This window comes from Oncorhynchus nerka, linkage group LG1 (assembly GCF_034236695.1).
Source record: "Oncorhynchus nerka isolate Pitt River linkage group LG1, Oner_Uvic_2.0, whole genome shotgun sequence".
NCBI classification, from domain to species: domain Eukaryota; kingdom Metazoa; phylum Chordata; class Actinopteri; order Salmoniformes; family Salmonidae; genus Oncorhynchus; species Oncorhynchus nerka.
This window is the reverse complement of record NC_088396.1, coordinates 42,860,084-42,885,152: the sequence shown is the minus strand read 5'-3', so window position 1 is coordinate 42,885,152 and position 25,069 is coordinate 42,860,084. Positions and strand designations below refer to the sequence as shown.

The 25,069-nt window shown below is 46.6% G+C and overlaps 1 protein-coding gene and 1 non-coding gene across 4 annotated transcripts in view; one reads left to right on the top strand and one right to left on the bottom strand.

Moving 5' to 3' along the window:
• LOC115119548 (tyrosine-protein phosphatase non-receptor type 4-like) overlaps positions 1-25,069 on the top strand; it is a 132,839-nt gene that overhangs the window by 96,919 nt on the left and 10,851 nt on the right. For all 3 annotated transcript variants that reach the window (XM_065019039.1, XM_065019041.1, XM_065019040.1), the window contains exons 16-26: positions 7,227-7,383; positions 7,608-7,691; positions 8,023-8,079; positions 10,867-11,023; positions 11,484-11,650; positions 13,513-13,603; positions 14,680-14,741; positions 14,967-15,113; positions 15,351-15,479; positions 16,474-16,622; positions 21,617-21,752. In XM_065019039.1, the coding sequence (XP_064875111.1) occupies positions 7,227-7,383; positions 7,608-7,691; positions 8,023-8,079; positions 10,867-11,023; positions 11,484-11,650; positions 13,513-13,603; positions 14,680-14,741; positions 14,967-15,113; positions 15,351-15,479; positions 16,474-16,622; positions 21,617-21,752 (1,336 nt within the window). The remainder of the gene's footprint in view (positions 1-7,226; positions 7,384-7,607; positions 7,692-8,022; positions 8,080-10,866; positions 11,024-11,483; positions 11,651-13,512; positions 13,604-14,679; positions 14,742-14,966; positions 15,114-15,350; positions 15,480-16,473; positions 16,623-21,616; positions 21,753-25,069) is intronic.
• Positions 11,155-11,230, bottom strand: trnaa-ugc (transfer RNA alanine (anticodon UGC)). The gene has a single exon. It is a non-coding gene; the product is annotated as a tRNA-Ala (tRNA).

Sequence of the window (25,069 nt, the reverse complement as noted above, 5' to 3'; positions counted from 1 at the left end):
ACTGTAGCAGTGTGACGTGTGAGAGTGACCTAACCCCTGGTGACTACTGTAGCAGTGTGACAGTGACCTAACCCTTGGTGAATCTACTGTAGCAGTGTGACAGTGACCTAACCCCTGGTGACTCTACCGTAGCAGTGTGAGAGTGACCTAACCCCTGGTGACGCTACTGTAGCAGTGTGACAGTGACCTAACCCCTGGTGACTCTACTGTAGCAGTGTGACAGTGACCTAACCCCTGGTGACTCTACTTTAGCAGTGTGAGAGTGACCTAACCCTTGGTGACTCTACTGTAGCAGTGTGACGTGTGAGAGTGACCTAACCCCTGGTGACTACTGTAGCAGTGTGACAGTGACCTAACCCCTGGTGACTCTACCGTAGCAGTGTGAGAGTGACCTAACCCCTGGTGACGCTACTGTAGCAGTGTGACAGTGACCTAACCCCTGGTGACTCTACTGTAGCAGTGTGAGAGTGACCTAACCCCTGGTGACTCTACTGTAGCAGTGTGACAGTGACCTAACCTCTGGACCACTAGTGTTGAGTTGCCCTACCTAGTGAGGCTATGTTCAGCCCTCTCCTTGTCCCACCCCCCTGTTTTCCCCTCTGCTCTACATCCTAACCTCAACCTCCAGACAACCCTGTACTCCAGTTCTTTTGGCTGTTATGTTCTCTGAGATGCCGTTCAGAGATCCGTTAACTGTTTATTATTAGGCCAGATTGGGTAAGAGCCTCTACAACAACTGGCTTGTTATGTTAAAGCAGGAAGGCTGTTTATCTGTTCTGCAGAAGTGTTATCTTACCAAGAACTGTGTCACAAGCACCAGTACAGATACTGTATCTCTAATGGGAATAGAGGGAGTAGTTCACACTCCCCTCACTTCCCAATTTAACATTTTAGTCATTTAGCAGACGTTCTTATTCAGATCGACTTACAGTAGTGAGTTCATACATATTCATACTTAACCTATGCATGTACACAGAGGCACACCCACACTCTGCCTATATACTTTCCCTCCCTCTTTCGCTCTCATTTCACTCCTCTATTCACACACAAACATATATATATATATATATATATATACACACACACACACACACACGGATAAACGCATACACACGCACATGCACACACACACACACACACGGATAAACGCATACACACGCACACACACATGCACACACACACACACACACGGACAAACGCATACACACACGCTTGCACGCACCCACATTCTGTGCCAAGCCATTTGCTCTTCTCTTCACTGATCCAGAAGATGACATAACCACCTGCTCACTCTTCCTGGGATCTCAAGCATCGCCCTCTCTCTCTTCCCCATCTCTCGCTCTCTCTCTCCCCCATCTCTCTTTTTCCTGTCTGTCTCTCTCTCTTTCTCTCTCTCTCAATTCAATTCGCTTTATTGGCATGACGTAACAATGTACATTTTGCCAAAGCTTATTTGGGATATTTGCAATATAAAAAATAAATAAAAATGAGAATCAAAATTGTCAACGGGACAACAGTAACAACAATAAACAGGTGTCAAAATAACCATCCATTGAACAATAACAATAAGTATACAGTAGAGGACATGTGCAGGTTGATTGGTCTGTCAGACACTGTCCCTCAGCTTATGGCAGGCAGCAATGTAGTGCGCTGCCAACCCACAGCTCTCTGCATCCTCCCCCAACAGGACGGGTAGCCTACTCTCATCAGAGAGGTCTTTGAAACCTTGAATAAGGGTTTCACATTTGGGAAAATGACACTCTCTAATTGTTTTATATTTTTGACATTTTGTCAGGAAATGCAGCTCCGTCTCAGGTTCTGCTGTGGTGCAGTTGTTGCACAGCCTTTCCTCTACAGGGAGCCAGGTTTTCCTGTGTCTACCCTTCTCAATGGCAAGGCTGTGCTCACTGAGCCTGTACTTTGTCAAGGTTACTGATCAAGGTTTTGATCAGTAACCATGGTCAAATATTTAGCCACGGTGTACTGTCGATTTAGGGCCAGATAGCGATGCATTTTGCTTTGTGTTTGTGTTTCCCAATGAACAATATAGTTTTGTTTTGACTGTGTTGTAATTGGGTTTATCCTGATTGATTGGATGTTCTGGTCCCGAGGCTTCAGTGTGTTAGTAGAACAGGTTTGTGAACTCAGCCCCAGGACCAGCTGGATGAGGGGACTGAGGCTTCAGTGTGTTAGTAGAACAGGTTTGTGAACTCCAGCTGGACCAGCTGGATGAGGGGACTCTTTTCTTTGCTCAGCTCTTGACATTGCAGGGCTTGGTAATGATATGAGAGGGTCACTGTATTTTAGATGTTTCCAAAACCTAATTGCTCTTTTTTGAGTTTTTATTATTAGTGGATATTGGCCTAATTCTTCCCTGCATGCATTGTTTGTAGTTTTCCTCTGGTCTTGAAGGAGAATCTTACAGAACTCTGCATGCAGGGTTTCAGTGGGGTGTTTGTCCCATTTGATTCAATCTTGTTTTGGAAGTGGACCCCACACCTCGCTGCCATAAAGTGCAATTGGTTCTCTGTCTCTCTCTCTCTCTTTCCCTCATCTCTCTCCCCTCTCTCTCTTTCCCTCATCTCTCTCCCCATCACTTTTTCCTCTCTCTCTCTTTCCCTCATCTCTCTCCCCATCTCTTTTTCCTCTCACTCTCTTTCCCTCATCTCTCTCCCCATCTCTTTTTCCTCTCTCTCTCTTTCCCTCATCTCTCTCCCCATCTCTTTTTCCTCTCTCTCTCTTTCCCTCATCTCTCTCCCCATCTCTTTTTCCTCTCTCTCTCTTTCCCTCATCTCTCTCCCCATCTCTTTTTCCTCTCTCTCTCTTTCCCTCATCTCTCTCCCCATCTCTTTTTCCTCTGTCTCTCTCCCTCATCTCTCTCCCCATCTCTTTTTCCTCTGTCTCTCTCCCTCATCTCTCTCTATCTCTCTTTTTACTGTTTCTGTCTCTCTCCCTCATCTCTCTCCCCATCTCTTTTTCATCTCTGTCTCTCTCCCTCATCTCTCTCCCCATCTCTTTTTCCTCTCGGTCTCTCTCAATTCAATTCAAGGGCTTTATTGGCATGGGAAACATGTGTTAACATTGCCAAAGCAAGTGAGGTAGACAACATGCAAAGTGAATATATAAAGTGAAAAACAACAAAAATGAACAGTAAACATTACACATACAGAAGTTTCAAAACAGTAAAGACATTACAAATGTCATATTATATATATATATATATATATACAGTGTTTTAACAATGTACAAATGGTTAAAGGACACAAGATAAAATAAATAAGCATAAATATGGGTTGTATTTACAATGGTGGTTGTTCTTCACTGGTTGCCCTTTTCTCGTGGCAACAGGTCACAAATCTTGCTGCTGTGATGGCACACTGTGGAATTTCACCCAGTAGATATGGGAGTTTTTCAAAATTGGATTTGTTTTCGAATTCTTTGTGGATCTGTGTAATCTGAGGGAAATATGTCTCTCTAATATGGTGGTCATACATTGGGCAGGAGGTTAGGAAGTGCAGCTCAGTTTCCACCTCATTTTGTGGGCAGTGAGCACATAGCCTGTCTTCTCTTGAGAGCCATGTCTGCCTACGGCGGCCTTTCTCAATAGCAAGGCTATACTCACTGAGTCTGTACATAGTCAAAGCTTTCCTTAATTTTGGGTCAGTCACAGTGGTCAGGTATTCTGCCGCTGTGTACTCTCTGTGTAGGGCCAAATAGCATTCTAGTTTGCTCTGTTTTTTTGTTAATTGTTTCCAATGTGTTAAGTAATTATCTTTTTGTTTTCTCATGATTTGGTTGGGTCTAATTGTGCTGTTGTCCTGGGGCTCTGTAGGGTGTGTTTGTGTTTGTGAACAGAGCCCCAGGACCAGCTTGCTTAGGGGACTCTTCTCCAGGTTCATCTCTCTGTAGGTGATGGCTTTGTTATGGAAGGTTTGTGAATCGCTTCCTTTTAGGTGGTTGTAGAATTTAACGGCTCTTTTCTGGATTTTGATAATTAGTGGGTATCGGCCTAATTCTGCTCTGCATGCATTATTTGGTGTTCTACGTTGTACACGGAGGATATTTTGCAGAATTCTGCGTGCAGTCTCTCAATTTGGTGTTTCTCCCATTTTGTGAAGTCTTGGTTGGTGAGCGGACCCCAGACCTCACAACCATAAAGGGCAATGGGCTCTATGACTGATTCAAGTATTTTTAGCCAAATCCTAATTGGTATGTTGAAATTTATGTTTCTTTTGATGGCATAGAATGCCCTTCTTGCCTTGTCTCTCAGATCATTCACAGCTTTGTGGAAGTTACCTGTGGCGCTGATGTTTAGGCCAAGGTATGTATAGTTTTTTGTGTGCTCTAGGGCAACAGTGTCTAGATGGAATTTGTATTTGTGGTCCTGGTGACTGGACCTTTTTTGGAACACCATTATTTTGGTCTTACTGAGATTTACTGTCAGGGCCCAGGTCTGACAGAATCTGTGCATAAGATCTAGGTGCTGCTGTAGGCCCTCCTTGGTTGGTGACAGAAGCACCAGATCATCAGCAAACAGCAGACATTTGACTTCGGATTCTAGCAGGGGGAGGCCGTGTGCTGCAGACTTTTCTAGTGCCCGCGCCAATTCGTTGATATATATGTTGAAGAGGGTGGGGCTTAAGCGGCATCCCTGTCTAACCCCACGACCCTGTGTGAAGAAATGTGTTTTTTGCCAATTTTAACCGCACACTTGTTGTTTGTGTACATGGATTTTATAATGTCGTATGTTTTACCCCCAACACCACTTTCCATCAGTTTGTATAGCAGACCCTCATGCCAAATTGAGTCGAAGGCTTTTTTGAAATCAACAAAGCATGAGAAGACTTTGCCTTTGTTTTGGTTTGATTGGTTGTCAATTAGGGTGTGCAGGGTGAATACATGGTCTGTTGTACGGTAATTTGGTAAAAAGCCAATTTGACATTTGCTCAGTACATTGTTTTCATTGAGGAAATGTACGAGTCTGCTGTTAATAATAATGCAGAGGATTTTCCCAAGGTTACTGTTGACACATATTCCACTGTAGTTATTGGGGTCAAATTTGTCTCCACTTTTGTGGATTGGGGTGATCAGTCCTTGGTTCCAAATATTGGGGGAAGATGCCAGAGCTAAGTATGATGTTAAAGAGTTTTAGTATAAGCCCATTGGAATTTGTTGTCTGTATATTTGATAATTTCATTGAGGATACCATCAACACCACAGGCCTTTTTGGGTTGGAGGGTTTTTATTTTGTCCTGTAACTCATTCAATGTAATTGGAGAATCCAGTGGGTTCTGGTAGTCTTTAATAGTTGATTCTAATTTCTGTATTTGATCATGTATATGTTTTTGCTCTTTATTCTTTGTTATAGAGCCAAAAAGATTGGAGAAGTGGTTTACCCATACATCTCCATTTTGGATAGATAATTCTTCGTGTTGTTTGTTTAGTGTTTTCCAATTTTCCCAGAAGTGGTTAGAGTCTATGGATTCTTCAATTGCATTGAGCTAATTTCTGACATGCTGTTCCTTCTTTTTCCGTAGTGTATTTCTGTATTGTTTTAGTGATTCACCATATTGAAGGCGTAGACTCAGGTTTTCCGGGTCTCTATGTTTTTGGTTGGACAGGTTTCTCAATTTCTTTCTTAGATTTTTGCATTCTTCCCCTTCCCCTCATCTCTCTCCCCATCTCTTTTCCCCTCTCTGTCTCTCTCCCTCATCTCTCTCCCCATCTCTTTTTCCTCTCGGTCTCTCTCCCTCATCTCTCTCCCCATCTCTTTTTCCTCTCGGTCTCTCTCCCTCATCTCTCTCCCCATCTCTTTTTCCTCTCGGTCTCTCTCTCTCCCTCATCTCTCTCCCCATCTCTTTTTCCTCTCGGTCTCTCTCTCTCCCTCATCTCTCTCCCCATCTCTTTTTCCTCTCGGTCTCTCTCTCTCCCTCATCTCTCTCCCCATCTCTTTTTCCTCTCGGTCTCTCTCTCTCCCTCATCTCTCTCCCCATCTCTTTTTCCTCTCGGTCTCTCTCTCTCCCTCATCTCTCTCCCCATTACTTTTTCCTCTCGGTCTCTCTCTCTCCCTCATCTCTCTCCCCATTACTTTTTCCTCTCGGTCTCTCTCTCTCCCTCATCTCTCTCCCCATCTCTTTTTCCTCTCGGTCTCTCTCCCCATCTCTTTTTCCTCTCGGTCTCTCTCTCTCCCTCATCTCTCTCCCGATCTCTTTTTCCTCTCTGTCTCTCTCTCTCCCTCATCTCTCTCCCCATCTCTTTTTCCTCTCTGTCTCTCTCCCTCATCTCTCTCCCCATCTCCTTTTCCTCTCTGTCAATGTCTCGCTCTGTCTCCAAAAGAAGCATCAATACAACAATCTTGGCTGTCACAGCATTACCTCAGTAAGATGAGGTTTCAAGCAGTGGATACCAAGGCAACCAAGTCAAGTGCTTCCCTTCTGCAACCTGATCTGTGAACCAGGAAAACATCCCACTACACTGTCACACGAGAGGCTGCTGACCCCAGCCTGACCTTTAAAGAACTAAGCGAAGGTTGACCCTTCTGTTTCCTGACTTCAATCAGTTGGGGGGAAAAGGACAGCAACTGTATTTATGTCTTACTGTCTTGAGGTAAATGCAGACAAATACTCTGTGTATGTCCCCGTGGTCAGTGTCAGTGAGCAGTAGTCCCTTCCCTCTCTCAGCCATGTGGCTGAAGTCCTTGTGGTATCTGTTTATTTTGAGAGAGAGAGTTCTGTCTGTCCCTCCTGCAGTGTCACCCCTCCCTCCCCACCAGTGTCTCCTCTGTTGTGACACCAGCCTGGCATACAGGACCCCAAACAATGTGCTCTGACTGTTCCTGACTGGCCTCAAGTTCCCCTGGGCCTCCTGGGATTTCTGTGGTTGAGTGACTGGGATGGTTAGGTACACTGTACACAACACACACCCACTGTGACTGGGATTGTAAGGCAGTTACACACTACAACACACACACCGGCTCTCTCTGTGGAGGAAGTGCTGTAGGAGCTCTGCTCTCCTATTGGCCAATGGCCACGAGCAAATGGAGTTTCTGCTTATCTGAAAGCTCTGATTGGCTGAATGGCTTACTGAGCTCTTGTTAGCTCTGTTGGATTTTAGGAAATGGAACGTGCCTTATCTTGAAAAAATATCAAGGACCTAAAATTGACTGGCTGACAGACAGACTGAAGGTCCTCTACCATGAGATTACCGCTGTCTGTGTCTCTCTCCAGCTCCCCAGAGACAGTAGATGGTCGGCCCCCGGCCCTGCCTCCAAAACAGTCCAGGAAGAACCTGAGCCAGATCATCCAGGCCCACTCCCAGCAGAGTCTCCTTGACAACCACATCAACGAGATGTACGATGTCCCCATGGCAACCGACAAGACCACGGTAAGTCCACCCTGACTCAATCTACCACTGTTTTCATTTTGTTTCATAGTGAATTTTTTTCAGCTGAACCTAAATGACCTAGAACTATGGCCAGGGTCATGGTTTTTCTGACCTTGTGACCTCTGAAGAACTGTGGGTCCTTCAGAGTCTCTGTAGGTTGTTAGGAGCTTATGTCCTTTCCAATAGAGACATGTATTAACACATCACTATGTCTTTCTCTACAGTTGAACGGTGTTGTCCCTCACGACAATCTGGTCCTGGTCAAGATGAGGCCAGATGACAACAGACGATTTGGCTTCAACGTCAAGGTGAGACCTCTGCCTTGTGCCTACAGTAGTGCTTTCTGGGCCGCAGGTAACCTAGCGATTAGAGCGTTGGGCCAGTAACCGAAAGGTCGCTGGTTCAAATACTCGAGCCGACAAGGTGAAAAATCTGTCGGTGCCCTAATTTGCTCCAGGGGCGCATGTGTGACAATGAAACATCTTTATTATTATATTTTAAATGAAGTATAATGCTATGAAATAACAATGACCGAAGGTCACCTAACCCTACTGCTCCTAATCCTGACCATGTGACTTGACCAAGAACTGCTGGTGATATGATCAGATTGTTTAGCCCTCTCCATTGCCTTGGTTTCAGGGTGGAGCTGATCAGAAGGTACCCGTCATCGTGTCTCGTGTGGCCCCTGGGACATCGGTATGTTAGAACACTAACCAACACCCCATACACTCTGGCTCCCGAGTGGTGCAGCGGTCTAAGTCACTGCATCTCAGTGCTTGAGGCGACACTACAGACCCTGGTTCGATTCCAGGCTGTATCACAGCCGGCCGTGATTGGGAGACCGGGTTAGGGTTTGGACAGGGTAGGCCGTCATTGTAAATAACAATTTGTTCTTAACTGACTTGCCTAGTTAAATAAAGGTAAAATGAAAATAAAATGTCAAAAACATTTACAGTACACATGTGTACACACACACATACATATACATATATATATATATATATATATATATATATATATATATATATATATATATATATATATATATATATATACACATAATTCCAGAAAATGTCATGGCTTTAGAAGTTTCTGATAGGCTAATTGACATCATTTGAATCAATTGGAGGTGTACCTGTGGATATATTTCAAGGCCTACCTTCAAACTCAGTGCCTCTTTGCTTGACATTATGGGAAAATCAAAAGAAAACAGCCAAGACCTCAGAAAGACAATTGTAGACCTCCACAAGTCTGGTTCTCTCTTGGAATTTCCAAACGCCTGAAGTACCACGTTCATCTGTACAAACAATAGTACGCAAGTATAAACACATGGCATCACACAGCCGTCATACCACTCAGGAAGGAGTGTATCCTAGAGATGAACGTACTTTGGTGCGAAAAGTGCAAATCACTTCACAAAATAGATGGCATCATGAGGATGGAAAACTATGTGGATATATTGAAATAACATCTCAAGACGTCAGTCAGGAAGTTAAAGCTTTGTCGCAAATGGGTCTTCCAAATGGACAATGACCCCAAGCATACTTCCAAAGATGTGGCAAAATGGCTTAAGGACAACAAAGTCAAGGTATTGGAGTGGCCATCACAAAGCCCTCACCTCAATCCCATTGAAAATTTGTGGGCAGAGCTGAAAAAGCGTGTGCGAGCAAGGAGGCCTACAAACCTGACTGTTACACCAGCTCTGTCAGGAGGAATGGGCCAAAATTCCCCAAACTTATTGTGGGAAGCTTATTGTGGGAAGCTACCTGAAACGTTTGACCCAAGTTAAACAATTTAAAGGCAATGCTACCAAATACTAATTGACTGTATGTAAACTTCTGACCCACTGGGAATGTGATGAAATAAATAAAAGCTGAAATAAATCACTCTTTACTATTAGTCTGACATTTCACATTATTAAAATAAAGTGGTGATCCTAACTGACCTAAAACAGGGAATTTTTACTAGGATTAAATGTCAGGAATTGTGACAAACTGAGTTTAAATGTACTTGGCTAAGGTGTATGTAAACTTCCGACTTCAACTGTGTGTATATATATATATATATATATATGTGTGTGTATATATATATATTATATGTAGGATAGAATGGTATATGTTCAGCAATAGTTAAATACGATAGGCCTTGACTAGAGTACAGTACATACATATGAAGTGGATGAAACAGTATGTAGACATGATTAAAGTGACCAGTGTTCCGTGTCTATGTAGTGTACATAGGCAGCAGCCTCCAAGGTGAAGGGTTGATTAACCGGGTGGTAGCCGGCTAGTGACAGTGACTAAAGTTCAGGGCAGGGTACTGCGCGGGGCCGGGTAGTGGTGACTATTCAACAGGCTGATGGCTTTGAGGTAGAAGCTGTTTAGAAGAGAGATAAGTCTCTCGGTCCCAGCTTTGATGCACCTGTTCTGACCTCGCCTTCTGGATGGTAGCGGGGTGAACAGGCCATGTCTTGCGTGGCTGAGTTTCTTGATTATATTTTTGGCCTTCCTGTTACACTGGGTGCTGAAGATGTCGTTGAGGGCCCTCTGGAGAGCCCTGCGATTGCGAACGGTGCAGGTGCCGTACCAGGCAGTGATATAGCCCTTGTTGTCTCGTCGTCGTTGGTAATCACCACTGTTGTCGTCTGCGTTGAAGACGTGTGTGCCCATGCGGTCATGGGTGAACAGGGAGTACAGGAGGGGGCTGAGCACGCACCCTTGTGGGGCCATTGCGTTGAGGATCAACGTAGTGGAGGTGTTGTTGCCTACCTTCACCACCTAGGGGGCTGCCCGTCAGAAAGTCCAGGACCCAGTTGCACAGGGTGGGGTTCAGACCCAGGGCCTCATGCTTAATCATGAGCTTGGAGGGTACTATGGTGTTGAAGACTGTGCTTTAGTCTATGAATAGCATTCTTGCGTAGGTATTAATTTTCTCCAGAATAGAGGTCAACCGACAATCGGTAATCAGCATTTTTGGACACCGATTTTGGCCGATTACATTGCACTCCACGAGGAGACTGCGTGGCAGGCTGACTGCGAGTGCAGCAAGAAGCCGAGGTAAGTTGCTAGCTAGCATCAAACTTACAGTGGAGCAAAAAAGTATTTAGTCAGCTACCAATTGTGCAAGTTCTCCCACTTAAAAAGATGAGAGGCCTGTAATTTTCATCATAGGTACACTTCAACTATGACAGACAAAATCAGAGAAAAAAATCAGAAAATCACATTGCAGGATTTTTTATGAATTTATTTGCAAATTATGGTGGAAAATAACAAAAGTTTATCTCAATAGATCGAGTGAACAAAAGTAGCAGTCCTTTCACGGCTCAACTAAAAAGGCTTCAGGATGATGTTGATCACAAGGCAATGAACAGCACTTAGTTGTCAACTTTATTATATTACAGGCCCAGTGTTCTAGTCTTCTTCCCAGTATACCACTTTAACCACAGAACCCGGTCTGATTGCGTTCTCCTCCAACCCTCTACAGGCTGACCTGTGTGTCCCTCGCCTGAACGAAGGTGACCAGGTGGTTCTGATCAACGGTCGAGACATCTCGGAGCACACTCACGACCAGGTGGTCATGTTCATCAAGGCCAGCTGTGAGAGCCACTCAGGAGAGCTCATCTTATTGGTCAGGCCCAATGGTGAGGAGAGGGCTCTGATTGGTGACTAAGTAATCTCCTTGGGTTTACTACATTTAACATTTATGCCATTTAGCAGACGTTCTTATCCAGAGCGACTTACAGTGAGTAGTAATTGCATACTTTTTGCATACTGGTCCCCCGTGGGAATTGAACCCACAACCCTGGCGTTGCAAGCTCCATGCTCTACCAACTGAGCTACACGGGACCACTATTGAAATATGCAGTTAAAACAGGCCAAATCATTATGATATAGGTAGAAGAACAAGTGACATCAGAGGCTACCTTCCAATATCCACACTAGCGTATAGCATTCCAGTTAGAATCCAATACCTAATACATTGCTTCTTTTTAAGTGGTATGCTGGTGTGAATATTGAAACTGAGCAGAGCCTAATAATAAGAGATGCTGTTGTTCTACACTATTCTAACTAACTGTGTTACTTCCTTCCCTGTCTCTCCAGCCATCTATGACATGGTGGAGGAGAAGCAGGAGACCGAGCCAGACTTCCAGTACATCCCAGAGAAGTGTCCCCAGGACCCCAGTCAGCTGGACCAGGACGCCTGGAGGGACTCCATGAACACCCTGAAGGAGGGTCTGGTCAGCGGGGAAGTACTAGCCCAGTTTGATGTGAGTCGGTCCTCACCTCATCTATAAATTTAAAGTTTTCATGAGCAAGACTATCACGTCTATTCCACTCAATGTTCTTGTGATTTTTTTTGTTGTACCTCGAGTCATGTGGGTCTTGTTCATTTTTTTTGTTGCTCCCCCTAGTTTGTGCACTATTGTTTTCACCTCATTGAGGTCACGAAAGAGGTTACCACTTTCTGGAGGGAAATGTTGCCCTGGACTGGTGTTACATAAGTTCTACAGTATCAGCTTTATTGCTGTGATTTACTGTGCCCTCCAAGTGCAGGGTGATGCCCCTCACAGAGACCCCCATAACTTCTAGGTTATGGCACATAAGACAACTACTATAACACCTGTTTCTGTGTGAGGAATAATCGCCAAGTAACTTTATTTATTTCATTTATATTTTTACCCCCCTTTTCTCCCCAATTTCCATCTTGTCTGTTCACTACAACTCCCCAACGGACTCGGGAGGCGAAGGTCGAGTCATTCATCCTCCGAAGCAAGACCCGCCAAAGCGCTTCTCAACACTCGCCCGCTTAACCTCCGCACCAATGTGTCGGAGGAAACAGTTTAACTGACAACCGAGGTCAGCCTGCAGGCGCCCGGCCCGCCACAAGGAGTTGCTAGAGTGCGATGAGCGTTCTGATTGTGAACGTTCAGACATAGCAGGCGTTCTGATTGTGAATGTTCAGACATAGCAGGCGTTCTGATTGTGAACGTTCAGACATAGCAGGCGTTCTGATTCTGAATGTTCAGACATGGCAGGCGTTCTGATTCTGAATGTTCAGACATAGCAGGCGTTCTGATTCTGAATGTTCAGACATAGCAGGCGTTCTGATTCTGAATGTTCAGACATGGCAGGCGTTCTGATTGTGAACGTTCAGACATAGCAGGCGTTCTGATTCTGAATGTTCAGACATAGCAGGCGTTCTGATTGTGAATGTTCAGACATAGCAGGCGTTCTGATTGTGAATGTTCAGACATAGCAGGGGTTCTGATTGTGAATGTTCAGACATAGCAGGGGTTCTGATTCTGAATGTTCAGACATGGCAGGCGTTCTGATTCTGAATGTTCAGACATAGCAGGCGTTCTGATTCTGAATGTTCAGACATAGCAGGCGTTCTGATTCTGAATGTTCAGACATGGCAGGCGTTCTGATTGTGAATGTTCAGACATGGCAGGCGTTCTGATTGTGAATGTTCAGACATAGCAGGGGTTCTGATTGTGAATGTTCAGACATAGCAGGCGTTCTGATTCTGAATGTTCAGACATAGCAGGCGTTCTGATTGTGAACGTTCAGACATAGCAGGCGTTCTGATTCTGAACGTTCAGACATAGCAGGCGTTCTGATTCTGAATGTTCAGACATAGCAGGCGTTCTGATTCTGAATGTTCAGACATAGCAGGCGTTCTGATTCTGAATGTTCAGACATAGCAGGCGTTCTGATTGTGAATGTTCAGACATAGCAGGCTTTCTGATTCTGAATGTTCAGACATAGCAGGCGTTCTGATTCTGAATGTTCAGACATAGCAGGCGTTCTGATTCTGAATGTTCAGACATAGCAGGCGTTCTGATTCTGAATGTTCAGACATAGCAGGCGTTCTGATTCTGAATGTTCAGACATAGCAGGCGTTCTGATTCTGAATGTTCAGACATAGCAGGCGTTCTGATTCTGAATGTTCAGACATAGCAGGCGTTCTGATTGTGATGTTTGATGCTTTGCTGAAATATCATGGTTCCTTGCTCCACATTTCTAAATGTATTGAGGGGGATAAAGAACGAGGTGCTTGTGTAGAGTTAAAGTCTGATTACCAGTCAAGTTTTTTTTTTTTCCTAACGCTTTTATTATTTTCTCACAGCAACTCTACCGGAAAAGTCCTGGAATGACAATGTTGTGTGCCAAATTACCTCAAAACATTTCCAAAAACCGCTACAGAGACATCTCACCCTGTGAGTATCACATCACACTACAGTCTCCTACACACAGTTGTCTTCACTTTTCTTAGTCTGTGTTAACAGACTATGTTAACTGACCATTTCACACTCCTCTCCTCCTTTCTCTCTCTTCTCTCTCTCCCCTGTCTCTCTCTTCTCTCTCTCCCCTGTCTCTCTCTTCTCTCTCTCCCCTGTCTCTCTCTTCTCTCTCTCCCCTGTCTCTTCTCTCGCTCCCCTGTCTCTCTCTTCTCTCTCTCCCCTGTCTCTCTCTTCTCTCTCTCCCCTGTCTCTCTCTTCTCTCTCTCCCCCGGTCTCTCTCTTCTCTCTCTCCCCTGTCTCTCTCTTCTCTCTCTCCCCTGTCTCTCTCTTCTCTCGCTCCCCTGTCTCTCTCTTATCTCTCTCCCCTGTCTCTCTCTTCTCTCGCTCCCCTGTCTCTCTCTTCTCTCGCTCCCCTGTCTCTCTCTTATCTCTCTCCCCTGTCTCTCTCTTCTCTCGCTCCCCTGTCTCTCTCTTCTCTCGCTCCCCTGTCTCTCTCTTATCTCTCTCCCCTGTCTCTCTCTTCTCTCTCTCCCCTGTCTCTCTCTTCTCTCTCGCTCCCCGGTCTCTCTCTTCTCTCTCGCTCCCCGGTCTCTCTCTTCTCTCTCGCTCCCCTGTCTCTCTCTTCTCTCTCCCCCCTGTCTCTCTCTTCTCTCTCGCTCCCCGGTCTCTCTCTTCTCTCTCCCCCCGGTCTCTCTCTTCTCTCTCGCTCCCCGGTCTCTCTCTTCTCTCTCGCTCCCCTGTCTCTCTCTTCTCTCTCGCTCCCCTGTCTCTCTCTTCTCTCTCGCTCCCCTGTCTCTCTCTTCTCTCTCGCTCCCCTGTCTCTCTCTTCTCGCTCCCCCCTGTCTCTCTCTTCTCTCGCGCTCCCCTGTCTCTCTTCTCTCGCTCCCCTGTCTCTCTCTTCTCTCTCTCCCCTGTCTCTCTCTTCTCTCTCTCTCTTCTCTCGCTCCCCTGTCTCTCTCTTCTCTCGCTCCCCTGTCTCTCTCTTCTCTCGCTCCCCTGTCTCTCTCTTCTCTCTCTCGCTCCCCTGTCTCTCTCTTCTCTTTCATTTTTAGATGACGCCACACGGGTCATTCTGAAAAGCACAGATGACTACATCAATGCAAATTACATCAACGTGAGTTTCTCTAACCTCCTCCCTCATCACATATGCTGTTCGCCTCACTCCACCCACACTACCATGGACTCTTTGTTCAGCAGGCCTAAAATAGACCTCTGTCGGCCAAGATGGAGGTGTAGTCTCCACTCCAAGGACTGGAAATGGACACATGCTCACATGCCCACACACTGTTGATCGTTAACAGCCCTACACACAGGTCTTATTCTCCTCCCTGTACTCTAGATGGAGATCCCAGCATCCAGCCTGATCAACCGGTACATTGCGTGCCAGGGCCCGCTGCCCAACACGTGCCCAGACTTCTGGCAGATGACCTGGGAGCAGAGCTCCTCCATGGTGGTCATGCTCACCACCCAGGTGGAGAGGGGACGGGTATGTACAGTAGGGTTAGACATGTACTGTATCCTCTCTGGGCCTCCAGGGAAAGGAGACAGGTTAGTTTGTTCAGGAAAAACTCCTAAGAAGGAAAAACTCCAGGCCCGAGTCATGCACTCAATATAAACAGGAGTTTTTCTGGAGTAAAGAAACATTTAATTGATCCTGTTTTTTCTATCATGATGCCATATTAATCTGTGTCTGAGGTCTTATGTTGCTGCTCTGTGCCGACAGGTAAAGTGTCATCAGTACTGGCCCAACCCTGACAGCACTGCCTCGTACGGCTGCTTCCAGCTGGCCTGTCTCACCGAGGAGGGTAATTCTGCCTTCCTGGTCCGAGACATGACCCTGACACACCTCGAGGTACATGACGCTCACTAGTCAGTGTTGTGTTTCCCAATGGCCAGTGCTAATGCAATGACAACTATTTGGAAGTCAAAGTAAACTTAGCGAAATTGTGGATCACAGCTAAAACGAAACGATTCAAAGCGTTACGAACACAGCATTGGAACTATCGCGTTCAGCGTTTAAAATATTTGGCATGGTGACTTGTGTGGGCTGTTCTTTTTCGGCCTCGTGGATCATCATGTTGCCATGGGGACCAGCAGCTACAGCCATGAGGCTTCTAGTATTAACATGCAGCCTGTGTGTGTTACCATAGCGACACTGATAGACGATGTTGAAAGGGCAAACACACATCCCATAATAGTTTTTGATTAACCGTGCTGGTCTGGCTGTGCTCCACCATTGTCGGTGAGGTGTCTCAGCGTGGTGTCTGTGAGGTGTCTCGGCGTGTGTCGGTGAGGTGTCTCAGTGTGTGTCGGTGAGGTGTCTCAGTGTGTGTCGGTGAGGTGTCTCGGCGTGTGTCGGTGAGGTGTCTCAGCGTGTGTCGGTGAGGTGTCTCAGTGTGTGTCGGTGAGGTGTCTCGGTGTGTGTCGGTGAGGTGTCTCGGCGTGTGTCGTGGTGAGGTGTCTCGGCGTGTGTCGTGGTGAGGTGTCTCGGTGTGTGTCGTGGTGAGGTGTCTCTGTGTGTGTCGTGGTGAGGTGTCTCAGTGAGGTGTCTCAGTGAGGTGTCTCAGTGAGGTGTCGGTGAGGTGTCTCAGTGTGGTGTCGGTGAGGTGTCTCAGTGTGGTGTCGGTGAGGTGTCTCAGCGTGGTGTCGGTGAGGTGTCTCAGCGTGGTGTCGGTGAGGTGTCTCAGCGTGGTGTCGGTGAGGTGTCTCAGCGTGGTGTCGGTGAGGTGTCTCAGCGTGGTGTCGTGGTGAGATGGTAATAAAGGGGGGTGCAGAGCAGACAGTCGTTGTTGTTGTTGTCATGGCGACATTGCACTGACTGTACTGTTGTGTTGCCATGGTGACAGAGCGAGGAGGTCCGGGAGTTGACCCAGATCCAGTACGTGGCCTGGCCGGACCATGGCGTCCCAGATGACTCCATGGACTTCCTGGACTTTGTCAGTCTGGTGCGAAGCAAACGAGCCGGCAAGGATGAGCCCATGGTGGTCCACTGCAGGTAGGGAACAGAATGCATGACACACATCCTTAGATGTATAGCAAGAAATGGTCTTATGTTTTCACTAAACAACTCATCACAGGATCCCTCGATCTGACCTCAGCCCTTTTGTCTCAACTACAGAGGCTACTCCTCTCCCTGTTTGTGGAACTGTCTGACTGTTCTACTAGACTCCTACACACTACTGTAGTACACAGCCCAGTGGAACTGTCTGACTGTTCTACTAGACTCCTACACACTACTGTAGTACACAGCCCAGTGGAACTGTCTGACTGTTCTACTAGACTCCTACACACTACTGTAGTACACAGCCCAGTGGAACTGTCTGACTGTTCTACTAGACTCCTACACACTGCTGTAGTACACAGCCCAGTGGAACTGTCTGACTGTTCTACTAGACTCCTACACACTACTGTAGTACACAGCCCAGTGGAACTGTCTGACTGTTCTACTAGACTCCTACACACTGCTGTAGTACACAGCCCAGTGGAACTGTCTGACTGTTCTACTAGACTCCTACACACTACTGTAGTACACAGCCCAGTGGAACTGTCTGACTGTTCTACTAGACTCCTACACACTACTGTAGTACACAGCCCAGTGGAACTGTCTGACTGTTCTACTAGACTCCTACACACTGCTGTAGTACACAGCCCAGTGGAACTGTCTGACTGTTCTACTAGACTCCTACACACTGCTGTAGTACACAGCCCAGTGGAACTGTCTGACTGTTCTACTAGACTCCTACACACTGCTGTAGTACACAGCCCAGTGGAACTGTCTGACTGTTCTACTAGACTCCTACACACTACTGTAGTACACAGCCCAGTGGAACTGTCTGACTGTTCTACTAGACTCCTACACACTGCTGTAGTACACAGCCCAGTGGAACTGTCTGACTGTTCTACTAGACTCCTACACACTACTGTAGTACACAGCCCAGTGGAACTGTCTGACTGTTCTACTAGACTCCTACACACTACTGTAGTACACAGCCCAGTGGAACTGTCTGACTGTTCTACTAGACTCCTACACACTACTGTAGTACACAGCCCAGTGGAACTGTCTGACTGTTCTACTAGACTCCTACACACTACTGTAGTACACAGCCCAGTGGAACTGTCTGACTGTTCTACTAGACTCCTACACACTACTGTAGTACACAGCCCAGTGGAACTGTCTGACTGTTCTACTAGACTCCTACACACTACTGTAGTACACAGCCCAGTGGAACTGTCTGACTGTTCTACTAGACTCCTACACACTACTGTAGTACACAGCCCAGTGGAACTGTCTGACTGTTCTACTAGACTCCTACACACTGCTGTAGTACACAGCCCAGCAGCCCAGAACACTCCAGATAGAACACCTACACACTGCTGTAGTACACAGGCCAGCAGCCCAGAACACTCCAGATAGAACACCTACACACTGCTGTAGTACACAGGCCAGCAGCCCAGAACACTCCAGATAGAACACCTACACACTGCTGTAGTACACAGGCCAGCAGCCCAGAACACTCCAGATAGAACACCTACACACTGCTGTAGTACACAGGCCAGCAGCCCAGAACACTCCAGATAGAACACCTACACACTGCTGTAGTACACAGGCCAGCAGCCCAGAACACTCCAGATAGACCACCTACACACTGCTGTAGTACACAGGCCAGCAGCCCAGAACACTCCAGATAGAACACCTACACACTGCTGTAGTACACAGGCCAGCAGCCCAGAACACTCCAGGTAGAACACCTACACACTGCTGTAGTACACGGCCCAGCAGCCCAGAACACTCCAGATAGAACACCTACACACTGCTGTAGTACACAGCCCAGTGGAACTGTCTGACTGTTCTACTAGACTCCTACACACTGCTGTAGTACACAGCCCAGTGGAACTGTCTGACTGTTCTACTAGACTCCTACACACTGCTGTAGTACACAGCCCAGTGGAACTGTCTGACTGTTCTACTAGACTCCTACACACTGCTGTAGTACACAGCCCAGTGGAACTGTCTGACTGTTCTACTAGACTCCTACACACTACTGTAGTACACAGCCCAGTGGAACTGTCTGACTGTTCTACTAGACTCCTACACACTGCTGTAGTACACAGCCCAGTGGAACTGTCTGACTGTTCAGTACTGACTGACTCCTACACACTACTGTAGTACACAGCCCAGTGGAACTGTCTGACTGTTCTACTAGACTCCTACACACTACTGTAGTACACAGCCCAGTGGAACTGTCTGACTGTTCTACTAGACTCCTACACACTACTGTAGTACACAGCCCAGTGGAACTGTCTGACTGTTCTACTAGACTCCTACACACTACTGTAGTACACAGCCCAGTGGAACTGTCTGACTGTTCTACTAGACTCCTACACACTACTGTAGTACACAGCCCAGTGGAACTGTCTGACTGTTCTACTAGACTCCTACACACTACTGTAGTACACAGCCCAGTGGAACTGTCTGACTGTTCTACTAGACTCCTACACACTGCTGTAGTACACAGCCCAGCAGCCCAGAACACTCCAGATAGAACACCTAGAACACACACTGCTGTAGTACACAGGCCAGCAGCCCAGAACACTCCAGATAGAACACCTACACACTGCTGTAGTACACAGGCCAGCAGCCCAGAACACTCCAGATAGAACACCTACACACTGCTGTAGTACACAGGCCAGCAGCCCAGAACACTCCAGATAGAACACCTACACACTGCTGTAGTACACAGGCCAGCAGCCCAGAACACTCCAGATAGAACACCTACACACTGCTGTAGTACACAGGCCAGCAGCCCAGAACACTCCAGATAGACCACCTACACACTGCTGTAGTACACAGGCCAGCAGCCCAGAACACTCCAGATAGAACACCTACACACTGCTGTAGTACACAGGCCAGCAGCCCAGAACACTCCAGGTAGAACACCTACACACTGCTGTAGTACACAGCCCAGCAGCCCAGAACACTCCAGATAGAACACCTACACACTGCTGTAGTACACAGCCCAGCAGCCCAGAACACTCCAGATAGAACACCTACACACTGCTGTAGTACACAGCCCAGCAGCCCAGAACACTCCAGATAGAACACCTACACACTGCTGTAGTACACAGGCCAGCAGCCCAGAACACTCCAGATAGAACACGTACACAGGCCAGCAGCCCAGAACACTCCAGATAGAACACCTACACACTGCTGTAGTACACAGCCCAGCAGCCCAGAACACTCCAGATAGAACACCTACACACTGCTGTAGTACACAGGCCAGCAGCCCAGAACACTCCAGGTAGAACACCTACACACCTTTTAGAAGTCCACATCTCAGGCATATAACTTGGCTAAAGTAAGACCTATCTGACTCAGCCAATATATGTCTCAACAACACACTGGAATGTATTTAATGTATAGAGCCCAGGGATTGGGAGATTTCTGGATTCGAATCTGGACTTAATTCCATAAACCGATCTTTGTGTGTTGCTATACGCCAGAAAAATAATTATCCAGTGATTTAACCCTCTAGAGTCTAAGCCGCAGGGGGTTCTACTGAGCTAACATATGGAAGTGTTTTAAGATGGTCATACCATGGATAATTTTGATATTTGATATTTTAGGACCCCTTCGGGTATAAAAAAATATATTTTAATTTTTTTTTGTTAGATAAAACATTGAATTTGGCCTTACTGCTATTAGCCCAAGCATTGAATAACAGATTCACTACATGGAATAACACACTGTCCCCCAGAACATCTAAAGGAAGTTTGTTCTGAAGTGTCTGTTCTATATCTGAGAGATACAAGATAGATCAGGAAAGTATTGTATTTATTTTGACACATATATTTTTTAGGCGCTAAACTACTTCCATACTTTTTTACTGGTACCCCGTAACCTTCAGGCAAGTCTTGTGAGGCTTGTGGGGGCGGAGTAGAGACAAACAACAGAGAGACTCACCTTTCCGTAGAGGGGTCATAATAGTTTGTGGGCCATACCGTTCGGATCCTGCAGACGTTCTCTTGAGAAGACCGATTTTCGGGATGTCTCATGGTCTAACAAACACTACTAGCTCTGCCTCCTTTCACTGCAGATGTAGAAGACTGATTTTCAAGATGTCTCATGGTCTAACAAACACCACTAGCTCTACCTCCTTTCACTGCAGATGTAGAAGACTGATTTTCAAGATGTCTCATGGTCTAACAAACACCACTAGCTCTACCTCCTTTCACTGCAGATGTAGAAGACTGATTTTCAAGATGTCTCATGGTCTAACAAACACCACTAGCTCTACCTCCTTTCACTGCAGATGTAGAAGACGGATTTTCGGGATGTCTCATGGTCTAACAAACACCACTAGCTCTACCTCCTTTCACTGCAGATGTAGAAGACTGATTTTCGGGATGTCTCATGGTCTAACAAACACCACTAGCTCTGCCTCCTTTCACTGCAGATGTAGAAGACTGATTTTCGGGATGTCTCATGGTCTAACAAACACCACTAGCTCTGCCTCCTTTCACTGCAGATGTAGAAGACTGATTTTCGGGATGTCTCATGGTCTAACAAACACCACTAGCTCTACCTCCTTTCACTGCAGATGTAGAAGACTGATTTTCGGGATGTCTCATGGTCTAACAAACATCACTAGCTCTACCTCCTTTCACTGCAGATGTAGAAGACTGATTTTTGGGATGTCTCATGGTCTAACAAACACCACTAGCTCTGCCTCCTTTCACTGCAGATGTCGAAGGCCGATTTCGGCAGATACGGTGGATTGAGATACAGCCCATGCAGATATCTAGTTTAAACAGACAGATTTTTTTTTTTAAATATTTTTTTACAATGCTCATTGGATTTCAGCGGGGCTGCGGATATTGACTCGAGGGTTTTAAAAGGTAGAAATGATGTCATGAGTTTATTGTGAAACTTCTTTCTCCGCCCCCTTCCCTCCTCTCCTCCTCCTCTCCCGCTTGTGTGTCATCACTCAGCGCAGGGATTGGCCGAACTGGAGTTCTCATCACCATGGAGACAGCGTTGTGCCTGATGGAGTGCAGTCAGCCCATCTATCCATTAGACATAGTCAGAACCATGAGGGACCAGAGAGCCATGATGATTCAGACACCTGTAAGTCCTCCTTTCTTTTCTTCATCCTCCTTTTCTAACCTTCTATTAATCATCCTCTCTCTCTCTCTCTCTCTCTCTCTCTCTCTCTCTCTCTCTTTCTCTCTCTCTCGTTCTCTCTCTCTCTCTCGTTCTCTCTCTCTCTCTCTTCTCTCTCTCTCTCTCTCTCTCTCGTTTCTCTCTCGTTCTCTCTCTCTCTCTCGTTCTCTCTCGTTCTCTCTCGTTCTCTCTCGTTCTCTCTCGTTCTCTCTCGTTCTCTCTCGTTTCTCTCTCGTTCTCTCTCTCGTTCTCTCTCTCGTTCTCTCTCTCGTTCTCTCTCTCGTTCTCTCTCTCGTTCTCTCTCTCGTTCTCTCTCTCGTTCTCTCTCTCGTTCTCTCTCTCTCTCTCTCTCGTTCTCTCTCGTTCTCTCTCTCTCTCTCTCGTTTCTCTCTCTCTCTCGTTCTCTCTCTCTCTCTCTTCTCTCTCTCGTTCTCTCTCTCTCTCTCGTTCTCTCTCTCTCTCTCGTTCTCTCTCTCTCTCTCGTTCTCTCTCTCTCTCTCGTTCTCTCTCTCTCTCTCGTTCTCTCGTTCTCTCTCTCGTTCTCTCTCTCTCTCGTTCTCTCGTTCTCTCGTTCTCTCTCTCGTTCTCTCTCTCTCTCTCGTTTCTCTCTCTCTCGTTCTCTCTCTCTAGTTCTCTCTCGTTCTCTCTCTCTAGTTCTCTCTCGTTCTCTCTCTCTAGTTCTCTCTCGTTCTCTCTCTCTAGTTCTCTCTCGTTCTCTCTCTCTAGTTCTCTCGTTCTCTCTCGTTCTCTCTCTCTAGTTCTCTCTCGTTCTCTCTTCTCTCTCGTTCTCTAGTCTCTCTCTCTTCTCTCTCTCTCTCGTTCTCTCTCTCTCTCTCTCGTTCTCTCTCGTTCTCTCTCTCTTCTCTCTTCTCTCTCTCTCTCTCTCTCGTTCTCGTTTCTCTCTCTCTCGTTCGTTCTCTCTCTCTCGTTCTCGTTCTCTCGTTCTCTCTCTCTCGTTCTCTCTCTCTCTCTCGTTCGTTCTCTCTCTCTCTCTCGTTCTCTCGTTCTCTCTCGTTCTCTCTCTCTCGTTCTCTCTCTCTCGTTCTCTCTCTCGTTCTCTCTCTCGTTCTCTCTCTCTCGTTTCTCTCTCTCGTTCTCTCTCTCGTTCTCTCTCTCTCTCTCTCTCTCGTCTCTCTCTCTCTCTCGTTCTCTCTTCTCTCTCTCTCTCTCGTTCTCTCTCTCTCTAGTTCTCTTCTTCTCTCTCTCTCTCTCTCTCTCTCTCTCTCTAGTTCTCTCTCTCTCTCGTTCTCGTTCTCTCGTTCTCTAGTTCTCGTTCTCTCTCTCTCTCGTTCTTCTTCTCTCTCTCGTTCTCTCTCTCGTTCTCTCTCTCTCGTTCTCTCTCTCTCGTTCTCTCTCTCTCGTTCTCTCTCTCGTTCTCTCTCTCTCGTTCTCTCTCTCTCTCTCTCGTTCTCTTCTCTCTCTCTCTCGTTCTCTCTCTCTCTCTCGTTCTCTCTCTCTCGTTCTCTCTCTCTCTCTCGTTCTCGTTCGTTCTTCTCTCGTTCTCTCTCTCTCGTTCTCTCGTTCTCTCTCTCTTCTCTCTCTAGTTTCTCTCTCTCGTTCTCTCTCTCTAGTTCTCTCTCTCGTTCTCGTTCTCTCTCTCGTTCTCGTTCTCTCTCTCTCGTTCTCGTTCTCTCTCTCGTTCTCGTTCTCTCTCTCGTTCTCTCTCTCTCGTTCTCTCTCTCGTTCTCTCTCTCGTTCTCTCTCTCTCGTTCTCTCTCGTTCTCTCTCTCTAGTTCTCTCTCTCTCTCTCTCTAGTTCTCTCTCTCGTTCTCTCTCTCTCGTTCTCTCTCTCTCGTTCTCTCTCTCTAGTTCTCTCTCTCGTTCTCTCTCTCTCGTTCTCTCTCTCTAGTTCTCTCTCTCGTTCTCGTTCTCTCGTTCTCTCTGTCTCGTTCTCTCTCTCGTTCTCTCTCTCGTTCTCTCTCTCTAGTTCTCTCTCGTTCTCTCTCTCTCGTTCTCTCTCTCTCATTCTCTCTCTCTAGTTCTCTCTCGTTCTCTCTCTCTAGTTTCTCTCTCTAGTTCTCTCTCTCTCGTTCTCTCTCTCTAGTTCTCTCTCTCTCGTTCTCTCTCTCTAGTTCTCTCTCTCGTTCTCGTTCTCTCTCTCGTTCTCTCTCTCTAGTTCTCTCTCTCTCTCTCTCTAGTTCTCTCTCTCTAGTTCTCTCTCTCTAGTTCTCTCTCTCTAGTTCTCTCTCGTTCTCTCTCTCTAGTTCTCTCTCTCTAGTTCTCTCTCTCTCGTTCTCTCTCTCTCGTTCTCTCTCTCTCGTTCTCTCTCTCTCGTTCTCTCTCTCTCGTTCTCTCTCTCTCTCTCTCTCTCTCTCTCTCTCTCTCGTTCTCTCTCTCTCTCGTTCTCTCTCTCTCGTTTTCTCTCTCTCTCTCTCGTTCTTCTCTCTCTCTCTCGTTCTCTCTCTCTCTCGTTCTCTCTCTCTCGTTCTCTCTCTCTCTCTCTCGTTCTCTCTCTCGTTCTCTCTCTCGTTCTCTCTCTCTCGTCTCTCTCTCTCTCTCTCTCGTTCTCTCTCTCTCTAGTTCTCTCTCTCTAGTTCTCTCTCTAGTTCTTTCTCGTTCTCTCTCTCTCTAGTTCTCTCTCTCTCGTTCTCTCTCTCTCTAGTTCTCTCTCGTTCTCTCGCTCTCTCTCTCTCTCTAGTTCTCTCTCGTTCTCTCTCTCGTTCTCTCTCTCTAGTTCTTTCTCGTTCTCTCTCTCTCGTTCTCTCTCTAGTTCTTTCTCGTTCTCTCTCTCTCTCGTTCTCTCTCTCTCTCTTTCTCTCTCTCTCTCTCGTTCTCTCTCTCTCTAGTTCTCTCTCTCTCTAGTTCTCTCTCTCTCTCTCTCTCTCTCTCTCTCTCTAGTTCTCTCTCTCTCTAGTTCTCTCTCTCTAGTTCTCGTTCTCTCTCTCTCTCGCTCTCTCTCTCTAGTTCTCGTTCTCTCTCTCTCTCGTTCTCTCTCTCTCTAGTTCTCTCTCGTTCTCTCGCTCTCTCTCTCTCTCTCTCTCTCTCGTTCTCTCTCTCTAGTTCTTTCTCGTTCTCTCTCTCTAGTTCTCGTTCTCTCTCTCTCTCGTTCTCTCTCTCTCTCGTCTTTCTCTCTTCTCGTTCTCGTTCTCTCTCTCTCGTTCTCTCTCTCGTTCTCTCTCTCTCGTTCTCTTCTCTTCTCTCTCTCTCTCTTCTCTCTCTCGTTCTTCTCTCTCTCGTTCTCTCTCTCTCTCTCGTTCTCTCTCTCTCTCTCGTTCTCTCTCTCTCGTTTCTCTCTCTTCTCTCTCTCTCTCTCTCGTTCTCTCTCTCGTTCTCTCTCTCGT